Source organism: Glycine soja, chromosome 4 (assembly GCF_004193775.1).
Source record: "Glycine soja cultivar W05 chromosome 4, ASM419377v2, whole genome shotgun sequence".
In the NCBI taxonomy this organism is placed as follows: Eukaryota; Viridiplantae; Streptophyta; class Magnoliopsida; order Fabales; family Fabaceae; genus Glycine; species Glycine soja.
In genome coordinates this window covers 44565470-44581609 of record NC_041005.1, presented here as the reverse complement: position 1 = coordinate 44581609, position 16140 = coordinate 44565470, and the positions used below count along the sequence as shown (strand labels likewise).

The 16140-nt window shown below is 32.8% G+C and overlaps 2 protein-coding genes across 3 annotated transcripts; both read right to left on the bottom strand.

The window, feature by feature from the left end:
• Positions 1–1547: 1547 nt before the first annotated feature.
• On the bottom strand, positions 1548–4421 carry LOC114409826 (probable inactive poly [ADP-ribose] polymerase SRO5). 2 transcript variants are annotated; one of them, XM_028373452.1, is made up of 5 exons: positions 3811–4421; positions 3298–3536; positions 2919–3055; positions 2735–2833; positions 1548–1961 (listed from the first exon to the last, which is right to left on the bottom strand). In XM_028373452.1, exons 1-5 carry the CDS (start codon positions 4266–4268, stop codon positions 1905–1907), a joined length of 990 nt encoding a protein of 329 aa, XP_028229253.1. In that variant the 5' UTR covers positions 4269–4421; the 3' UTR covers positions 1548–1904. The 2 variants fall into 2 exon arrangements, with proteins under 2 accessions (XP_028229253.1, XP_028229252.1); XM_028373451.1 differs by having other exon boundaries at positions 1548–1964; positions 3811–4419.
• A 2662-nt stretch (positions 4422–7083) lies between these two features.
• On the bottom strand, positions 7084–9128 carry LOC114410860. Its single transcript, XM_028374776.1, has 2 exons — positions 8513–9128; positions 7084–8351 (listed from the first exon to the last, which is right to left on the bottom strand). Exons 1-2 carry the CDS (start codon positions 9126–9128, stop codon positions 7084–7086), a joined length of 1884 nt encoding a protein of 627 aa, XP_028230577.1.
• Positions 9129–16140: the final 7012 nt, after the last annotated feature.

Here is a 16140-nt window from a genome sequence, read left to right as displayed (position 1 = left end):
AAACTTATGCTTATAAAGTAAATAAATAATTCTAACTTTTTACAATCTCTTTTTTTGTGTGTATTTCCTCCGTTATTAATTTCTTTAATTTTTAGGAGCATTTTATAAAATTATATTTAACAATAACTTTTTCTAAAAAAAAAAAGTCAAACACAACCAAAACATAATTTTAACTCCAGCGTAGCTATTGTACAAAAAATACATTTTAAATTCTTTTCAATTTTTAATTGTTTTGAAAACTAAAAATAAATTTCTTGAAAACTAAAAAAATGATGAATTTCTTAAAAGTATTTTTTATGAGAAAAATTTTACGTGCCCAAAATTGGAATTGACTTTTTTGTTTTGACCGCAGGAATTGACTTTTTAGAAAGTAAAAAAAGCTATTTTTATATCATACTATTTAAATTTTAACATACTTATATTTATTTTATTTCCAAAATGATTGTTACAAAATTTCTTAATATTTATAGCCAAGAATTTTTTTCTTGTAAAAGACTGACTGGACGAACCGATATGCACTACTTCCTTACTAAATATAAGATTTATTTTTTCAATTTATTTGTTCTTTTTTATAAGAATTTTTTAATTTATCTTTTGTATTAGTTGTTTATACCCAAATACCCTTGGCTACTTTATAATAAATGTTAATTATAAAAGATAAATATATTATCTCTCTTATAAGAATTGAATAAAAAAATTAGCATAAATTAATTAATTAAGTAAAAAATAATTAAGTGAAAATAGAGAGATTTGAGTTCCAATAACTTTAAGAATAATTTTGACAAAATAATTTAAGTTGTTAACAAATTGAATATTACTAATTATATAAACAACTTTTTTAAAGGATGCAAATTAATTAAAAGAGTCCTATATTAAGAGACAAAGGTAATATTCTTCTTAAGACCCAAACCAATAAGTAATAGAGTAATTTATTAGTTAAAAATTGGTTAAATTATTTTTTGTCTTCTAATTAATTTTTGGATTTGATTTGGTCCTCATATTATTTTAAGGTTTAATTAGGTCTTATATATTTTTTTAAATAGTTCTATTAGGTACTTTATTTTTAAATGGTTCCATTAGTTTCATTTTTTTTAAAATAGGTTAAATTTGGTTCAATTATTCTTCAATTGCTCTTAAAAATTTAACAATTAAGATGAAAATTGGTTTTAAATAGACCAAATTGATTTTTTTTAAAAAGATAAGGACTTAATTGAACATTTTAAAAATAAAGACATAATTGAATCATTTTTTAAAAAACACAAAACCTAATTGAACCTTTAAAATAATAAGAGGACCAAATTAAATCCTAACAATAAATTAGATGACACAAATATAATTTAACCTTAAAAATTAAATAATTCAAACCAATCACCAATTAACAAAGGTGACTTAAGGTAAGGCACCATAAATTTGCTTGCTGGCTTCTATGCAGTGCAGCAAGCGGTACCACCATTCAAATACCATTTAACAAACTTTTTCTTTTTTCTTTTGCAATGAATTAACAATTTAATCAGTAGCAAATTAAATTGGACAACTAATTTAATACGTGTGTGAGGAAATAATATATCTCAAGAGAAAAAGAAGAAGCAACAAAATTACTATGTACAATTTTAGGGACAGTGCATTGGGGTGGGTCAATGTGTCCATGAGAGCCTACATGTATATATCCTTATTCACGGAGGACATCATTCCCACTGGCAAGTGGCAACGAGAAAAAGAAAACAAGAAAAAAAAAAAAGATTCCTTCTCCTATGCTACATCGACCTCAAAAAATAGAATTTTTTTTAAAAAAAGGCCTAGTCAAATATGCCACACTGCTTTTAAAGCAGTTTTGTGTGTCCTCCTTGTAAGTTTGGGTATTTAGTATTATGTCAACCCAAGAAAAAGAACTCGTGTGAAGAAAGTTATTTTATCCTCGTTGCTAAGCCATTCTTTGACCTTGATTGTAGAAAGCTTGGTTTCTTCTGAAAGACAAACAAATTTACCAAGTTAGGCAACAATGAACAAAGAATACAAAGCCAAATTCCCATAGGTGGAAAGGAAACACATGAATAAAACAATTGAGATAGCAATGACGATGTGACTCTAAAGTTTTTTAATTCTTAAATTCAGTTTCCACTTCTATCGCCTCCCATAGGGTTGGAGGAGTAGGTAAAATAATACTATATTCTTGGTACCTACCTGCTTTTTCTTTGACAATAATGTTCCAACCACTTAAACTAATATACTACTTATAGTTATGAGATCTATGTGCACACAGAAACTAATTCCACTTCCGGAATTTCCAGAATATATAATCCAGAAGCACCAAAGAACAATTAACGGTATACTATACAATATACATCCATCTTAGATCTCGATACAACTTCATATTTCCACTCGCTCTTCTATTCCTATTTTTTAATATTCCCAATGATAGGTGAAATTGAAATTCTTTTTACCCCATTTAATTCAGAAACAACTAGTAAAAATGAATATGCATTATAAAAAAAATGACCATGGGAACGAAGGGGAAAAAATTCTAGTTGCTCTTAATTAATAATGGTTTCTTAACCAACAAATGTTTAGTTAGCTCATAACAGTTTGACGAGAATTGAAATGCACAGAGTCAATGCATTGCATTGCACATCAATTTCAAGGAAAGAAAACTATATTGGATGAATATGAACCAAATTGATGTGCTATGTCACTATGTTTACAACCCCAAAAGATATCAAAAAGAGAATCGACGTACCTTGTTGTCTCTATAAGATTTGATGGCCGCAACTAGCAACTTATCTCCAGCTATTTCTCTCACTCTTTGTATCAATTCATGTCGTAAAATCTTCTTGTCCTATATAAGAGAAAGCAATCAACAATGAGAATTACAAGCCACACAGTCAAACCCAAATGCAAGTAATAAAAAAAAAGGCACTTACTTTTTTATCTTTGTAGAACTTGGAGATGAGGGCAATATCACATGGAGGCAAAACCTTGGAAAGCGCAGAAATCAGAGTTGGGAATGGCATCCAAGGCGAAGTAGGTCTCAAAGGTTCTTCTTCACTCTTCTCCATCCCTACAAAACAAAACATCATAATTTACAAAATTACCAAACACCATAGTAAAAAAAAAAGAAGAGAAAAATAGATCTTATAATTTTCTTTGTAATTGATTAAAATGTATTAAAAATTATCTATTTTGGTAAATTCGATCCACCAAAATTAGTGATTTCTAATAGATTTTAGCTAACTAGAGTGTGTTAAGAATAGAATGTGTCGCTAGTATTTTTCATCTTTTAAATTAAAAGTCGAAACTAACCTTTGAAGGAAGAAACTCTGAAGCTTACAACATACGCAGGCAAAACATGAGTGTTCATGCGATTGCTCCAAATGATGTACTTTGTAGGCCCCGAAAAACTATCCACTCCAGAATCATACTCTTCACAACTCGGATAGCAGTGTTCTGTGTTATCACGAACAATCTCTGATCTCCCTAGAATCACGCGGCACAGTAACGCGTGCCTCACACCGTCCTTCCCAACCCCACACCCTCTCGCACTGCCAAAAACAAAAACGCCACAAAAATTTCAATTTTAAATTCAGAATTATAAAAAAAAAATAATTCAAATCGGAACAAAATTGATTGAAAATCAACCATCATAATTCGAGAGAAATATAACCTATCAAAAATTGATAATTTTTAATAAATAAATTTTAAAAAATTATTAAAAAAAAAGATACTATGAGAGAGAGAGTAATTAGCATTGAGAGAGAGAGTAATTAGCATTTCTCTTTCGAATTAATACGAATTGATGTCGAGCGGGAACCGAACCTTTGGAGAGGAGCGTCGTCAGGGGAGAGAACGAGTTTCGGGCCGTGCGCGAAGCCGAAGCCTTGCGAAACGATGTCGTTCACGTCGTCCTCGCCGTTCGTACGATACCAGGCGTACTTCACGTTGGCATGATTCCCGCCGCCACGGAGCCTCGCCACCGCCCTGGCGTGAGCATGAAACGAGTGAAGGCGCGCCTGTGAAACGACGTCGGAGCACGCGTTTCGGCGAACGGAGACAACCTCGGTTTTAGGCCCGAGCATGCCGAGGCCACGAATAAACCTTGTCTTGATAAGATCGTGAACCACGTCACCTTCTCCAAGCCTAACGAAAAAACCACGTTGTTGTTGTTGTGGTGGTGGTGGTGGTGGTGCCACCACGACTCCACTGCCCGAAACACCGCTCTCGCAATCAGAAACAACGGAATCATCTTCGTCTTGATGAGGGAATGTTAGTTCCATTTTTGTTAGTAATATGATAAGTGTTTGATTGAAATAATGGGAAGGGAACGAAGCTAACCATAGCGAGAGATATTATTTATATGTATGTGGTGTGGTATTGTAAGTTTGCGATGGGCGGTGCACAGAGTGAAAGGTTGGCGCTGCTTGTTTTGTAGACAAAGCCTGTAGATTTGGGAATTGAAATAGCGGAACCTTTAGTTTGGGCAGAGGGGGGTTTCTATGTACCCTCAATTTCAACACTTATTGCATTTATGGCATGCACACGTGTCCATATATGTTCATAGCATAGGATAATTATGCTATTCTTTCTTTTAAGGTTCTTGTTAATAAATTAAAAAGAAAATATTTATTGTATAAATTATATGTAAATATAAACAAAAATAATTTAAAGTATAATTTTTTATTCTAGTAAAAATATTTATTTTTAAATTCCTTGATCAATACCTTCCGGCAAGGACTTTTAAAAATAATAATATATAAATATTCATTTATTTTAAATACCACATAAAATATCTTTATTTTTTTTTATTTCTATCGTATCATAAATTTTATAATGTTCATATATTTTTTCTCTAATGTCTTACAATATATGGATGTTCATGAAATATTTTTGTTTTAGTTATGAGTTGTTACAAGTGGATTGGTCCTTTGAGAGATGCCAGCGGGTGGGGCTGTAATTTTAACCGACATTGGGGTTTGAGGGACATTGTATTTATACTGACTTTTGTACTTTGCATAAAAATAAAGAGATAGGAGGTAATAAAATAGACAGGAGATTCTGTACAAAAAAATAAAAAAGAGACAGGAGATAATAAATGAGATGGTGGATATTTTTTTATCCTAAATGTGATGATGGATTTGCATAGTAGTATTATTAGGTTGGGTACCAAGAAAGCGAAAAATCAGCTCACTGGCATTGAGAGGTTTTATTTGATTAGTACATGCATTAAAGATAGGATTAATATAGTTCATTGATTTTTATGCGGTTTTAGTTTGGATCCCAAGAAAGGGAAAAACCACCCGTTTGCATTGGCAAGTTTTGTATGATTAGGATCTCCTATTTTAAGAATTTACTAATTGAGGAAAACTGCGGCATTGAGAAGACTTCTATGACTACGTTGAAAGAGAATAGTTATCAAGAATGTCTTAATTGAGAAAAATTAAGTAAAATATTGATGTGCTTTTTTATATTTTATATATAGATAATATTGATGTGTTCTTATTAAAATAATTAAGGGAAAATTCACTATTTCATACTATCTATTGGTTTAATTTTCATATTATAAAGATTTAATTTTTAATTTTAACAATCATTGATCGATCTTTTATAATATTAATATTATGATAAAAAAATTAATGTTAATATTATGGTCAATTTTTTAATATTAATATTATGATGGGTGTTTTAGTCTGGGTACCTAATCTTTATTTTTTTAGTACTTGTTGAGTCAATTTGATGACATGATCCATCAGTCACTTCATCAATTAAGAAAACTTTCCTAATGACATGAAACTATTTCAAAAATAAAAATTTATTAGATAAAAAAAACTTAAATACCAAAACCAAAACAGTTGTATTTTGTAAGTATCAAAAGTTATTTAAAGATAGGCACTAATCATCTATTGAAGATATGCCATTTTATTATGAGATGCATCGTTTTAGTATTACTGATTTGAATTAGCATTACGCAACTAAGGTCCATGCCATTCAGCACCATTTGGGTATTACGCTTGATTACTAGTGTTAATTCTTTAGGGGGTAAAAAATTAATTGTTACAAAATATACATTAAATTTTTTTTTTGGAAAAATGTAAATTATATTAAACCTAAAATGATACTGCGGAAAGGAGCTAAATCATGAATGTGAGCCCAAACTTGGAGAGATTTCCTGCAAGAAAAGAACAAATGAGCATTTGACTCAGCCTCATTTGAACATAAAGGGCAGAGGGAACCCTTGTTCAAAAAAACAACTTTGTCAAGAGTAAGCAGCCGGTTCCTTTTAGCAAGCCACAGAATGAAAGACATCTTAGGGGGGATTGCTGGGTTCCATATAACAGAACACCAACTAACAGTAGGCTTGACACCTCTAATGTATTCATAGACTTTGCCAACAAGCAATTGTTCATTGGTGCTTCAAGATTGAATCCTCTTTTTGGCCTCTTCCATACTTAACTCTTTGGAGATAATAAAGTCCTTTATTTGAATGATTTTCTTTATCAAAACTGAATCTGATGAATAAGTATTGTAATTCCACACATCACTCTCTCTGAAATAGTAATGGTGAACCCACCAAACCCATAGAGAATATTTCTTACAATGAAAGTCCCACAGGATACGGGAAAGAAGCGCAAGGTTCCAGTCCTTGAGATTAAAAAGGCCTAAACCCCCTTCTTTTTTCGGAGAACAAACTACTGACCAAGCAACCAAGGGCTTGTTTTTGCCAATATCCGCTTTGCCCCACAGAAAATTACGGCACGAAGCGTTGATCCAGTCCAGAACAGATTGCGACAAAGGAAAAATCCTCATCCATAAATTCACAATTCCATGAATAACTACTCTGATCAACTCTAACTTACCTGCATAAGATAAAGACTTCTTGCTCCATCCCTGAATCAGGTTAGTAATCTTGGAAAGCAAGGGAGCATAATGACATACATTTAATCTAGATGATAAAAGGGGAACACCCAAGTATCTAAAAGGGAAGTCACCCAAGCTAAATCCAGTAAGTTGCTGAATATGAGAAAGCTCATGAGGCCTAATACCGGCTGAGTATATGGAAGATTTATCAGAGCTGATGGAAAGCTCTGAAACCATTCAGAAGTGCTGAAGCTTGGCAAACATAGTTGACACAGAAGGGATATCTCCTCTAGATAGAAGCATAATATCATCTGCAAAAGCAAAATGAGATAGCTGAATACCTGCACAGTTGGGATGAAATTTAAAATTGGCATTATCCTTGAGGCTGCTCATATCTCTGGAAAAGTACTCCAAACAGAGCACAAACAGATAAGGGGAGAGAAGATCCCCTTGTCTAAGACTCCGCTTCCCTTTGAAGTGACCATAAATGGATCCATTGATTGCCACACTAAAGGAAGTGGAAGAAACACATTCCATGATCCAAGTACAGAATTGGGCTGGGAAACCAATGGACTTAAGCATCCAATCCAAGAATTCCCAAGAAATGGAATCATAAGCTTTATGCAAGTCAATTTTCAGGAGGCATCTCAGAGAGGATCTTTTTCGGGCATATTTGCGCAAAATCTCTTGAACTAGGAAGATGTTGTCCATCATCTTTCTGTTCTTAATGAAAGCAGTTTGAGTTTCCCCAATAATAGTCTCAAGCACTGGGGCTATGCGGTTGGCCAGAATTTTAGACACAATCTTGTATAACAAATTACAGCAAGATATGAGTCTAAAATGGTTAACCTGGGAGGCCTGATCATGCTTAGGAATAAGCGCAATAATAGCATGGTTGAGTTGCTTTAGAGTTTTTCCAGTTGTAAAGAATTCATTAACCGCTACAAAGATATCATCACCAATGATATTCCAAGCCTTCTTGAAGAATAAAACATTGAAACCATCTGGCCCAGGAGCTTTATTGTTATCCATCATAGAAATAATGTTCCAAACCTCTTGCTTAGAAGTAGGACAAAGTAAGGCCGCAAAGCAATCAGTGGGAACCTTAGGACCCCTGTTGCAGATCGAAATGGAAGGAGTTTGGGTCAGCTCATGAGCACTAAACAAATTCCTAAAGTGATTCACAAAAGCAAGGGCAATTTCATCTTGGGAGGAAGTGTTATGCCCATCCTCTAGCCTTATGGCAGCAATAAACTGGCTGTGTCTGTTGCGTTTGATTAAAGCATGAAAGAATTTGGAACATTTATCAGCCTGTAGGAGATATTTGTTTTTGATGAGCTGAGCAAATTTCATAGACTCCACTTTTCTAAGCATAATGGTCTGCCCTCTAGTGCGGTTTGCCAGAGCAAGAAGGGAAGGATCCTGAGGATTTTGCTTTAGAGAATTAAGCACATTGTTATATTCAGCCTCAGCTAGCTCCACTCGGTTAGAGTGTTGCTGAACTCCTGCTTAAAAAGATTCTTCAAGGGAGCTTTAAGAGTTTTCAATTTCTTACAGACCTTGAACATGCTACATCCATGAATATTTTGCTTCCAGCCATCTGCAACAATTCTTAAGAAATTTGGATGATCCATAATAACATTGTTGAATTTAAATGGAGAATTACCTCTAGGCACTACCAACTCAGTGGTGACAACTAGAGGAGTATGGTCTGAAATAGAAATAAACTCCATAACTTCACAAGCAGAATTTCCAAAGGAATTGAACCAGACCTGGTTACATAAAGCTCTGTCCAGTTTGCTCCACACCCTGCCATTAGTCCACGTGTACAAGGGGCCATGAGTGTTGATGCTCCCCAACCCCAGGTCAGAATAGCAATCAACAAAATCTTGCAACTCATAAGCATTGGGCTCAGCTCCATTGAAACGGTCGGTGGGAGACAAAATGGAGTTGAAGTCACCAATGAGGAGCCAGGGGCAATTCATATTAGCATTGATACTATTCAGATTTATCCAAAGAGATCTTCTTGCCATAATGGAGTGAAGACCATAGATGAATGAAACCTGAAAGCGTTTGACAGTGGTTTTACAATCAATAGCACAGTGAATCAATTGGGCATTTGACTCTAAAACAGAAAGATGAATCTTATCCTGCTTCCAGAGGATAAGAATTCTGCCAGCATTATGAGAAGCGAAGTTATGGGTGAAGTGCCAGTCACCAAACTTTCTTCTCATGATTTCCTCAACTGAAGCCTTATTCAACTTAGTTTCCAACACAACCATGACGTTAATTTCCTTGCAGCGAAGGAAGCTCTGCATCGCATGATGCTTCATAGGCAAATTAAAGCCTCTGATGTTCCAAGAGGCAATGATCATGGATTTGGATGGGAGGAAGCCTCCTCGACCCTAGTTATAGCTTTATGATTTCTTCCTCTTTGGACATTAGCTTGCATATCCTCAATACGGGTTGTCTTTAAGAGTTGCACTTTTTTTACCTTTTTTCTGGTGTTTTGTTTTCACCTGAACAAACCCCTCTTCTATAGGATCATCCAACTCAGTGTTCCCTGTTTCTTTGAGGTCAGAAGAATTCTGAAGGACAAGAACATGATTTGCAACCAGAACATGTTTTCTGTGAAGAGGGACAGACGAATTAGTCTGGACATTCTTTGGATTATCAGAGGGGTCAGCTGTATTGGTATGTGGGGGCATTGCTGAATCACCCACTTGGGACTGATCCAAGGTGGGGCAGGCTGTGATGAGAACATGCTTATTCGCAGTGAAAGTTTTACAATTAGTGAGGCGGTGCCCAATCATCTTGCAGTGAGTGCAAAAAGAAGGTCTATTTTCATACTCAATCTTTTGCACAAAAGTCTTCCCTGTAAGAAGTCTAAATCGCACTTCATCGATGAGCTCCAAAGAAGCATCAACCTCAACTAAAGCTCTAGCAAAAGAAATAGACCCCTTAGAAGCAGTAAGATGGTCAGATCGAATGGGCGAACCAATCTTGGACAGGATTTTCCCTAAGGCTTGAGGATTCCAAAGCTCCAGAGGTAGATTTCTGAGTTTAACCCAGACAGGGATCTTGCTGTGCTCCTCATTACCAAAGTCAAAGAATGCTAGCATAACCTTCAGCAGTAGGGGTCTTTGAAATATGAAGTAAAGGCCTGCAGAGAGGACTTGGTTCAGATCGTCCTCAGACTCAAATTTAAACACCAGCCAACCACTTTCATGAGCTGAGTATGAAAACTTGACTCCCCATTTTTTGCAACAATCCAGCAGTGCTTTCTTTCCTGGGAATCGACCTTCCACATAGCGAATAAGGCTATGTCCCCAAGCCTCTTCCAGGGGTTGTAAATCAGTTTCTTCCAATAGCACTTCATCATCAGAGGGTGGAGGGGAGAACTTCATTCCAAAACCTTTGGAAGGACTTCTGTTATCTTTGAATAGATTGACCCAAGGAGTTGGCGCCTTATTGTCGTCTAGCTGGGGTGATGACTTAGAGCCACAAGAGTGAGATGAATCATCATCAGTGGTTGAATCATTGTCCCCTAAGGTGCAAGAAACCTCTGGGGAAGATTCAGATTCAGCACTGCATTCTGACAAATTATCAAACACTTGGTGTGCGACATCATCAGTTTTTGCAGAACTTGTCCCTGCCTTTTTACGAGCACCTTGCCTACAAGATTATCCTGTGAAGCAGTATAAGCATTCTGATTTGCTTGGACAACATCCAAGCAACCAGCCAGGCCACAAGTAACAGATGTTTGGGATTTATCTGAATCTGAGGTAGTACCCTTCACCATAATTTTCTTTGCAGCTGAGTGCGATTGACGACCCTTGTTTTTCCCCATCAAGAGCAGTTCAAACTGGCAACTATTTCATAGCCCAAGATGAGAAAAAGTGATAGGGCATGAGATTGGGAAAAACAAGGAAAAACTTTAGAGACCGAGGCAGTTAAAACTCCCTAGGATCGAAGAAGGAACCCCAACGTTTGTAGAGAGCAAAAACATACTCCGTTGGTGGCCAAGCCACTGGGCAACACCCAAGGACGGAAGGAACCTAGGTTATGCTTTCTTTTCCGATACATTAAAATTTTTAATGTTACATATAATGATTAAAATTTTTAATGTTACATATAATGATTAAAATTTTTAATGTTACATATAGTGACATTAATTATTTTTTAATATAATTAACTTATTAGTTCAATTAGATAGAATGTCGTGCTAATAATGCAAAAGTCATATATTCTAGACCTATCTGCATGGGTTAATAAGCTTTGCCGCAACTCCATTGATGACTCATTCCACTCCCTTTTTGTTTGATCCAAACGGATTGTTAATAATTATTTGTGATTGGATAATAATATAAAATTATTTTTACACTGTCAATACATTGCTATTAAACTCTTAGAAAAAAATTTAATTATTCATTTTATTTTTATATGTATAAAAATTTATTTTTACTTTCTATACTTAAAAATATTTCATTTTAAACCCTACACATATCATTTTTAATCTCTTTACCATGAGACTAAAAGGAATTAAAATGATACTTGTAGGAATTAAAATAATTAAAAATAGTATGAGTAAAAAAACAGACGTTTTTATGTTTATAAATTAAAAGATAATGTTTTTGTAATTATAAGAATCAAATAACTAAGTAAACAAAAAAGAAGCTTGGGCTTTTGGAGCTCAATGCATATTAACACGTTAACATAAATGTTTTATTTTCGGGGCATTGTTATCTAAAAATTTCATAATACCATGTTTATTTAAAAAATTTGGGGGGCCACGGCTACCCGCTCCTATGCAGATCCGTCTCTGTACGCAAGACATTTCATTAGAAAAATTGACAAGCGTTCATATTAAAAATTGAATTGATTGATATTTATTTTAACCGGAGACTACTTTTGCTTTGTTTAGTATCAAGAATTAAATTATCTAACGGTGACAATTTAAGGAAACAAAAAATATGTTTGACTCAAGAAAAAATAATTCTCTTAAGTAAACTCTCATTTTCATATGGTAACAAAAAACCCTCTCATTTTCATATTAAACGGTATATTACAAGAAATTCAATTTTACCAAAAATAAAAGTTAATGATGATAATAGTTAACTTAATTATTGTCATCATTGCATTACACAAATTTTTCTTGTTCTTCTTTTTAACCTCGTCGTCATTGACATCTAATTCTAACCTTTTACTCATATGGCTTGTGAATCTACACAATTTTGGGAAGAAAGTTTTTATTCAAAGTACATTGTCCTATGCTGTATTTGTTCATTCCAATTTATGCACAGTTCTACATTCTATGAGGTTGATTCATCTTCCTCTGCTTCCACTGCGACTACACTACTCTCCGCAATGTTGTTTCTGACTTGCTCGCCAGAATAATATTCTTTCAATTGCTAAACCACAGGATTCCGTTACAGCTAATGGTCGTTCCACCTAATTAAGTACAGTTGGCGAATAAAGTGCAAGCAAGTAGCAACAACAAGGTCATGGGAGAAGTTCTGGGGTTCGAGGAGTATCACACTATAAAAAAGGAAGAAGGGAGCAAAGAATTTGTCTGGTGTAATGGAAATGATAATTAACTTTTTATTATTATTTTAGACTTAAATAAATTTTTGGCTTCAGTCAAATAAGGGTGTTTTATTTTTGGTACCTAATTTTTATTTATTTTATTTTATTTTAGTATCCCACAAATTTTTATTTTTTAAAAAAGATACCTATCATAAATATGAGTTGAATACTGAATGAGTAAAATTTTAAATGATTTGAACTTAATGATATAGTCACATTATCAATCAACAAAAATTTTCTAATGACATGTAATTATTTTAAAAATAAACATTTATCACAAACTAAAATAAAAATAAAAATAAAATATTTTGATTAAAAAACATATTTTTCAAGTACCAAAAGTTATTTAAGCCTTTATTTATTTATTTATTTATTTATTTTATATCTTCTATATCATCCTCCATTGTTTTAAAAGGGTATGTTCATCTCAAATATTGTTATATAGTTCTTTGTAATCTTTGTACCATTATCATTAATTTTATTTGGAAATTGGAATCTATAAACTTTATTTTTTCCATTCTTTTTGCTTTCATTCTTTCTTTCTGATGCGAGCTTATTCTTTTTTTTTTAAGTATTCTTTTATAACTATGGATTTGTATAGGAGAAATAGTATCAGTTCTTCAAAAGCTAGTAGTTCAATTGAGTTTTTAAAGGAAAAACAACCCTCAAATGTCGAAATAAGTGTCAAATAAAATAAATTTTTTAATTGTTCAAACGATATTTCATTTAGTACTCCTTCCGTTGATTTAAACCATATAATTGATAACAATTGATGTCAACATCTTAAAACTATTGAAATCTTAAGGAAAAATAGTCATATGCAAAACTGTCAAAATGTGAGTTATGGCTAGAAGTGAAATTTTTGGGACATATAATTTCAAAAGAAAGAATTTTTCGGATCCAACAAACTATAATTGAGGTATGCAATCTTCTTAGTTTAGCTAGATATTAAAAAAAATTATTGAAGAATTTTTAAAATATGCTTTACTGTTAACCCAACTTGCTCGAAAAGGATTGTGCGGACAAAAATGATTATGGACGAAGTTTTTAGGAATTAAAGCAACGAATATCAATGTTACTGATATTGGCACTATCCGATCCAACTAAACATTTCTAGGTATATTGTGATGTCTCATAGCAAGGGTTGTGTTCTTATGCAAGATAGAAAAGCGGTAGCTTATGCTTCCAAACAATTAAGGCCACATGATTTGGAGCTAACTGCAATTGCATTTGCTTTGAAAAGTTGGAGACATTATTTGATTGTGAATCCATATAACCTAAAAAAAATTAAATAAATTAAGAAAAGTTATTTTTAATGTTTTTTTTTATAAATATAGTTATATTTTTTATAATAGATTTAATTACTTATTTGGTTCTTATAGTTTTACAATTTGTACCTTTTAGTCCTTATAATTTGAAAGTGATTTTTTTAGTCCATATAATTTACATTTTAATTTTCTTTTAATCCTTTTTAGTTTAAAAATGATCTTTTTAGTCATTATAATTTATATTTTAATTCTCTTTTAGTATTTACCATCAAAATATGAGTAATATTATTAATTACAAGTAATTCGTAAGTAATTTATCGTAAGGATATTTGTAATAAAAAAATAGTTGATAATTTATAACTAAGTTGTTGCTAATTATTTTTATATATATATTTTTTGTAGCAAAGACTAAAAGGTAATAAAAATACAAATTATAAGAACTAAAAAGATCACTTTCAAACTATAGAGACTAAAAAGATCACTTTCAAACTATAGAGATTAAAAGGTACAAATCATGAAACTATAAGGATCAAATGAGTAATTAAACCTTTATAATATTTGTGTAAATATTATTACATTAACTACTTTATGCAAGTAAAATAATAATAAATTTGTGTGATATATTAATTTATGCAAGTCTAAATTTTCATATATATGCTTATCAATTTCAATGTAATATATTAGTAAATGCAGTAAAAAAATAATAAATTTGTGTGATGGTATATGCTAAAAAACATATTTATTGACATATCAACATACTTATGTAGTGTAGAAGACATAAAAAAATTTCAACATTGAATTTTTTTTAAAATAAATAGATTTATTTATAAATAATTAGAATTATGTATGATGTCGTTAGGGGTCGTTAGTTTGTCATTGAATTCTTTTGAATGTTTTGTTAAGATGAACGAAGATCAGTGGATATATGACAACATAATGTTTGAAGAAGTTAATATGAATGAAGACAATGGAGATGAACCTAGTGTGTTTGAAAATATTGATTGTTTTGGTGCCTTCAATACTTCTCAGGTATTGATATGATTTTATATTTTGTTAAAGTAAGTAAATAAATGTCCCTTGAAGACTAAAGATGTATTATCCTTTTTGTAGGTGTTTGCTACTCGTGATGACGTTTTGCATTGGGTTCGCTCTATTGCGTATGATATTGGTTTTGTGGCGGTGATAATGAGGTCAAATACAAATATTGGAAATAGAGAAAGGACCTCATATACTTTAATTGGTTGTTAGAGAAGTAAAAAATATAGGGCATACAGGAAATATTTAGTACGAGTAGTTACTGTCAGTAGAAAATGTGGGTGTCCCTTTAAGCTGTGAGGAAAACCAATATTGGGAGGTGAAAGATGAATGATGAAGTTAATATGTAGGAGTCATAATCATGTATTGACTAAGTCATTAGTTGGAAATTCATATGATGGTCGACTGACTAAGGATGAAAATATTATTATTGGTGATATGACAAAGTCAATGGTCAAACCAAAAAATATTCTTTTGACATTGAAGGAGCACAATGCCACCAATTGTACAACAATGAAGCAAGTATGCAATGCAAGATATGCATACTGTTCTTCTATAAGAGACACTAATAGTGAAATGTAACAACTAATGAAGCTTCTTGAATGCGATCAGTGTATTCATTGGCATAGATTGAAGGATGAAGATGTTGTAAGTGATATATTTTGGAGTAATCCTGATGTAGTGAAATTAAGCAATGCATGTAATTTGGTATTTCTCATAGATAGTATCTACAAAACAAATAGATACAAACTGCCTTTACTTGACATTGTTGGTGTGACACCAACTGAGACGACATTTTTAGCTGCATTTGCATATTTGGAAAGAGAACGTATAAACAATGTTGTTTGGGCTCTAGAATGATTTCGAGGTATTTTTCTGAGACGTGATGCAATCCCTCAAGTTATTATTACCGACAGAGATTCAACATTGATGAATACAGTGAAAACTGTTTTCCCTGAGTCAACCAACTTGTTGTGTTAGTTTCACATTGATAAGAATGTGAAGGCAAAATGTAAAATCCTTGTGGGTCAAAAAAATGCATGAGATTATGTCATGGAAGCATGAAAAAGTCTGGTGGATTGTCCTTCTTAGAAAAAGTTCAATGACTACCTTATGAAGTTTGAAATTGTTTGCTCACTATGACCAATGTTTGTTGACTATGTCAAAGAAACATGGTTGATTCCCCAAAAGCAAAGATTTGTTAAAGCCTGGACAAATAAAGTGATGCATCTAGGAAACACAACAACTAACATGTATGAAAATTATAAATATATATTGGTTTTAGGGTTTAGACATGAATGAATAAAAATAATTGTTATTGTTTACTTGTTTGTGCTTTTCAAATGCAGGGTTGAGTCTGCACATTTGGCCTTAAAGAGACTACTGCAAAATAGCCTTGGAGACC

Excerpts from the sequence above, each read along its gene's own strand:
- LOC114409826 (XM_028373451.1), bottom strand. The coding sequence starts at position 4,268 with ATGGAACTAACATTCCCTCATCAAGACGAAGATGATTCCGTTGTTTCT. Across the intron at positions 3,537-3,810 it reads GACGACGCTCCTCTCCAAAG|TGCGAGAGGGTGTGGGGTTG; the intron begins GTTCGGTTCCCG and ends TGTTTTTGGCAG. Across the intron at positions 1,965-2,734 it reads AATCTTATAGAGACAACAAG|AAGAAACCAAGCTTTCTACA; the intron begins GTACGTCGATTC and ends TTTGTCTTTCAG.
- LOC114410860 (XM_028374776.1), bottom strand. The coding sequence starts at position 9,128 with ATGGTTGTGTTGGAAACTAAGTTGAATAAGGCTTCAGTTGAGGAAATC. Across the intron at positions 8,352-8,512 it reads TGAGTTGGTAGTGCCTAGAG|GAGTTCAGCAACACTCTAAC; the intron begins GTAATTCTCCAT and ends CTTTTTAAGCAG.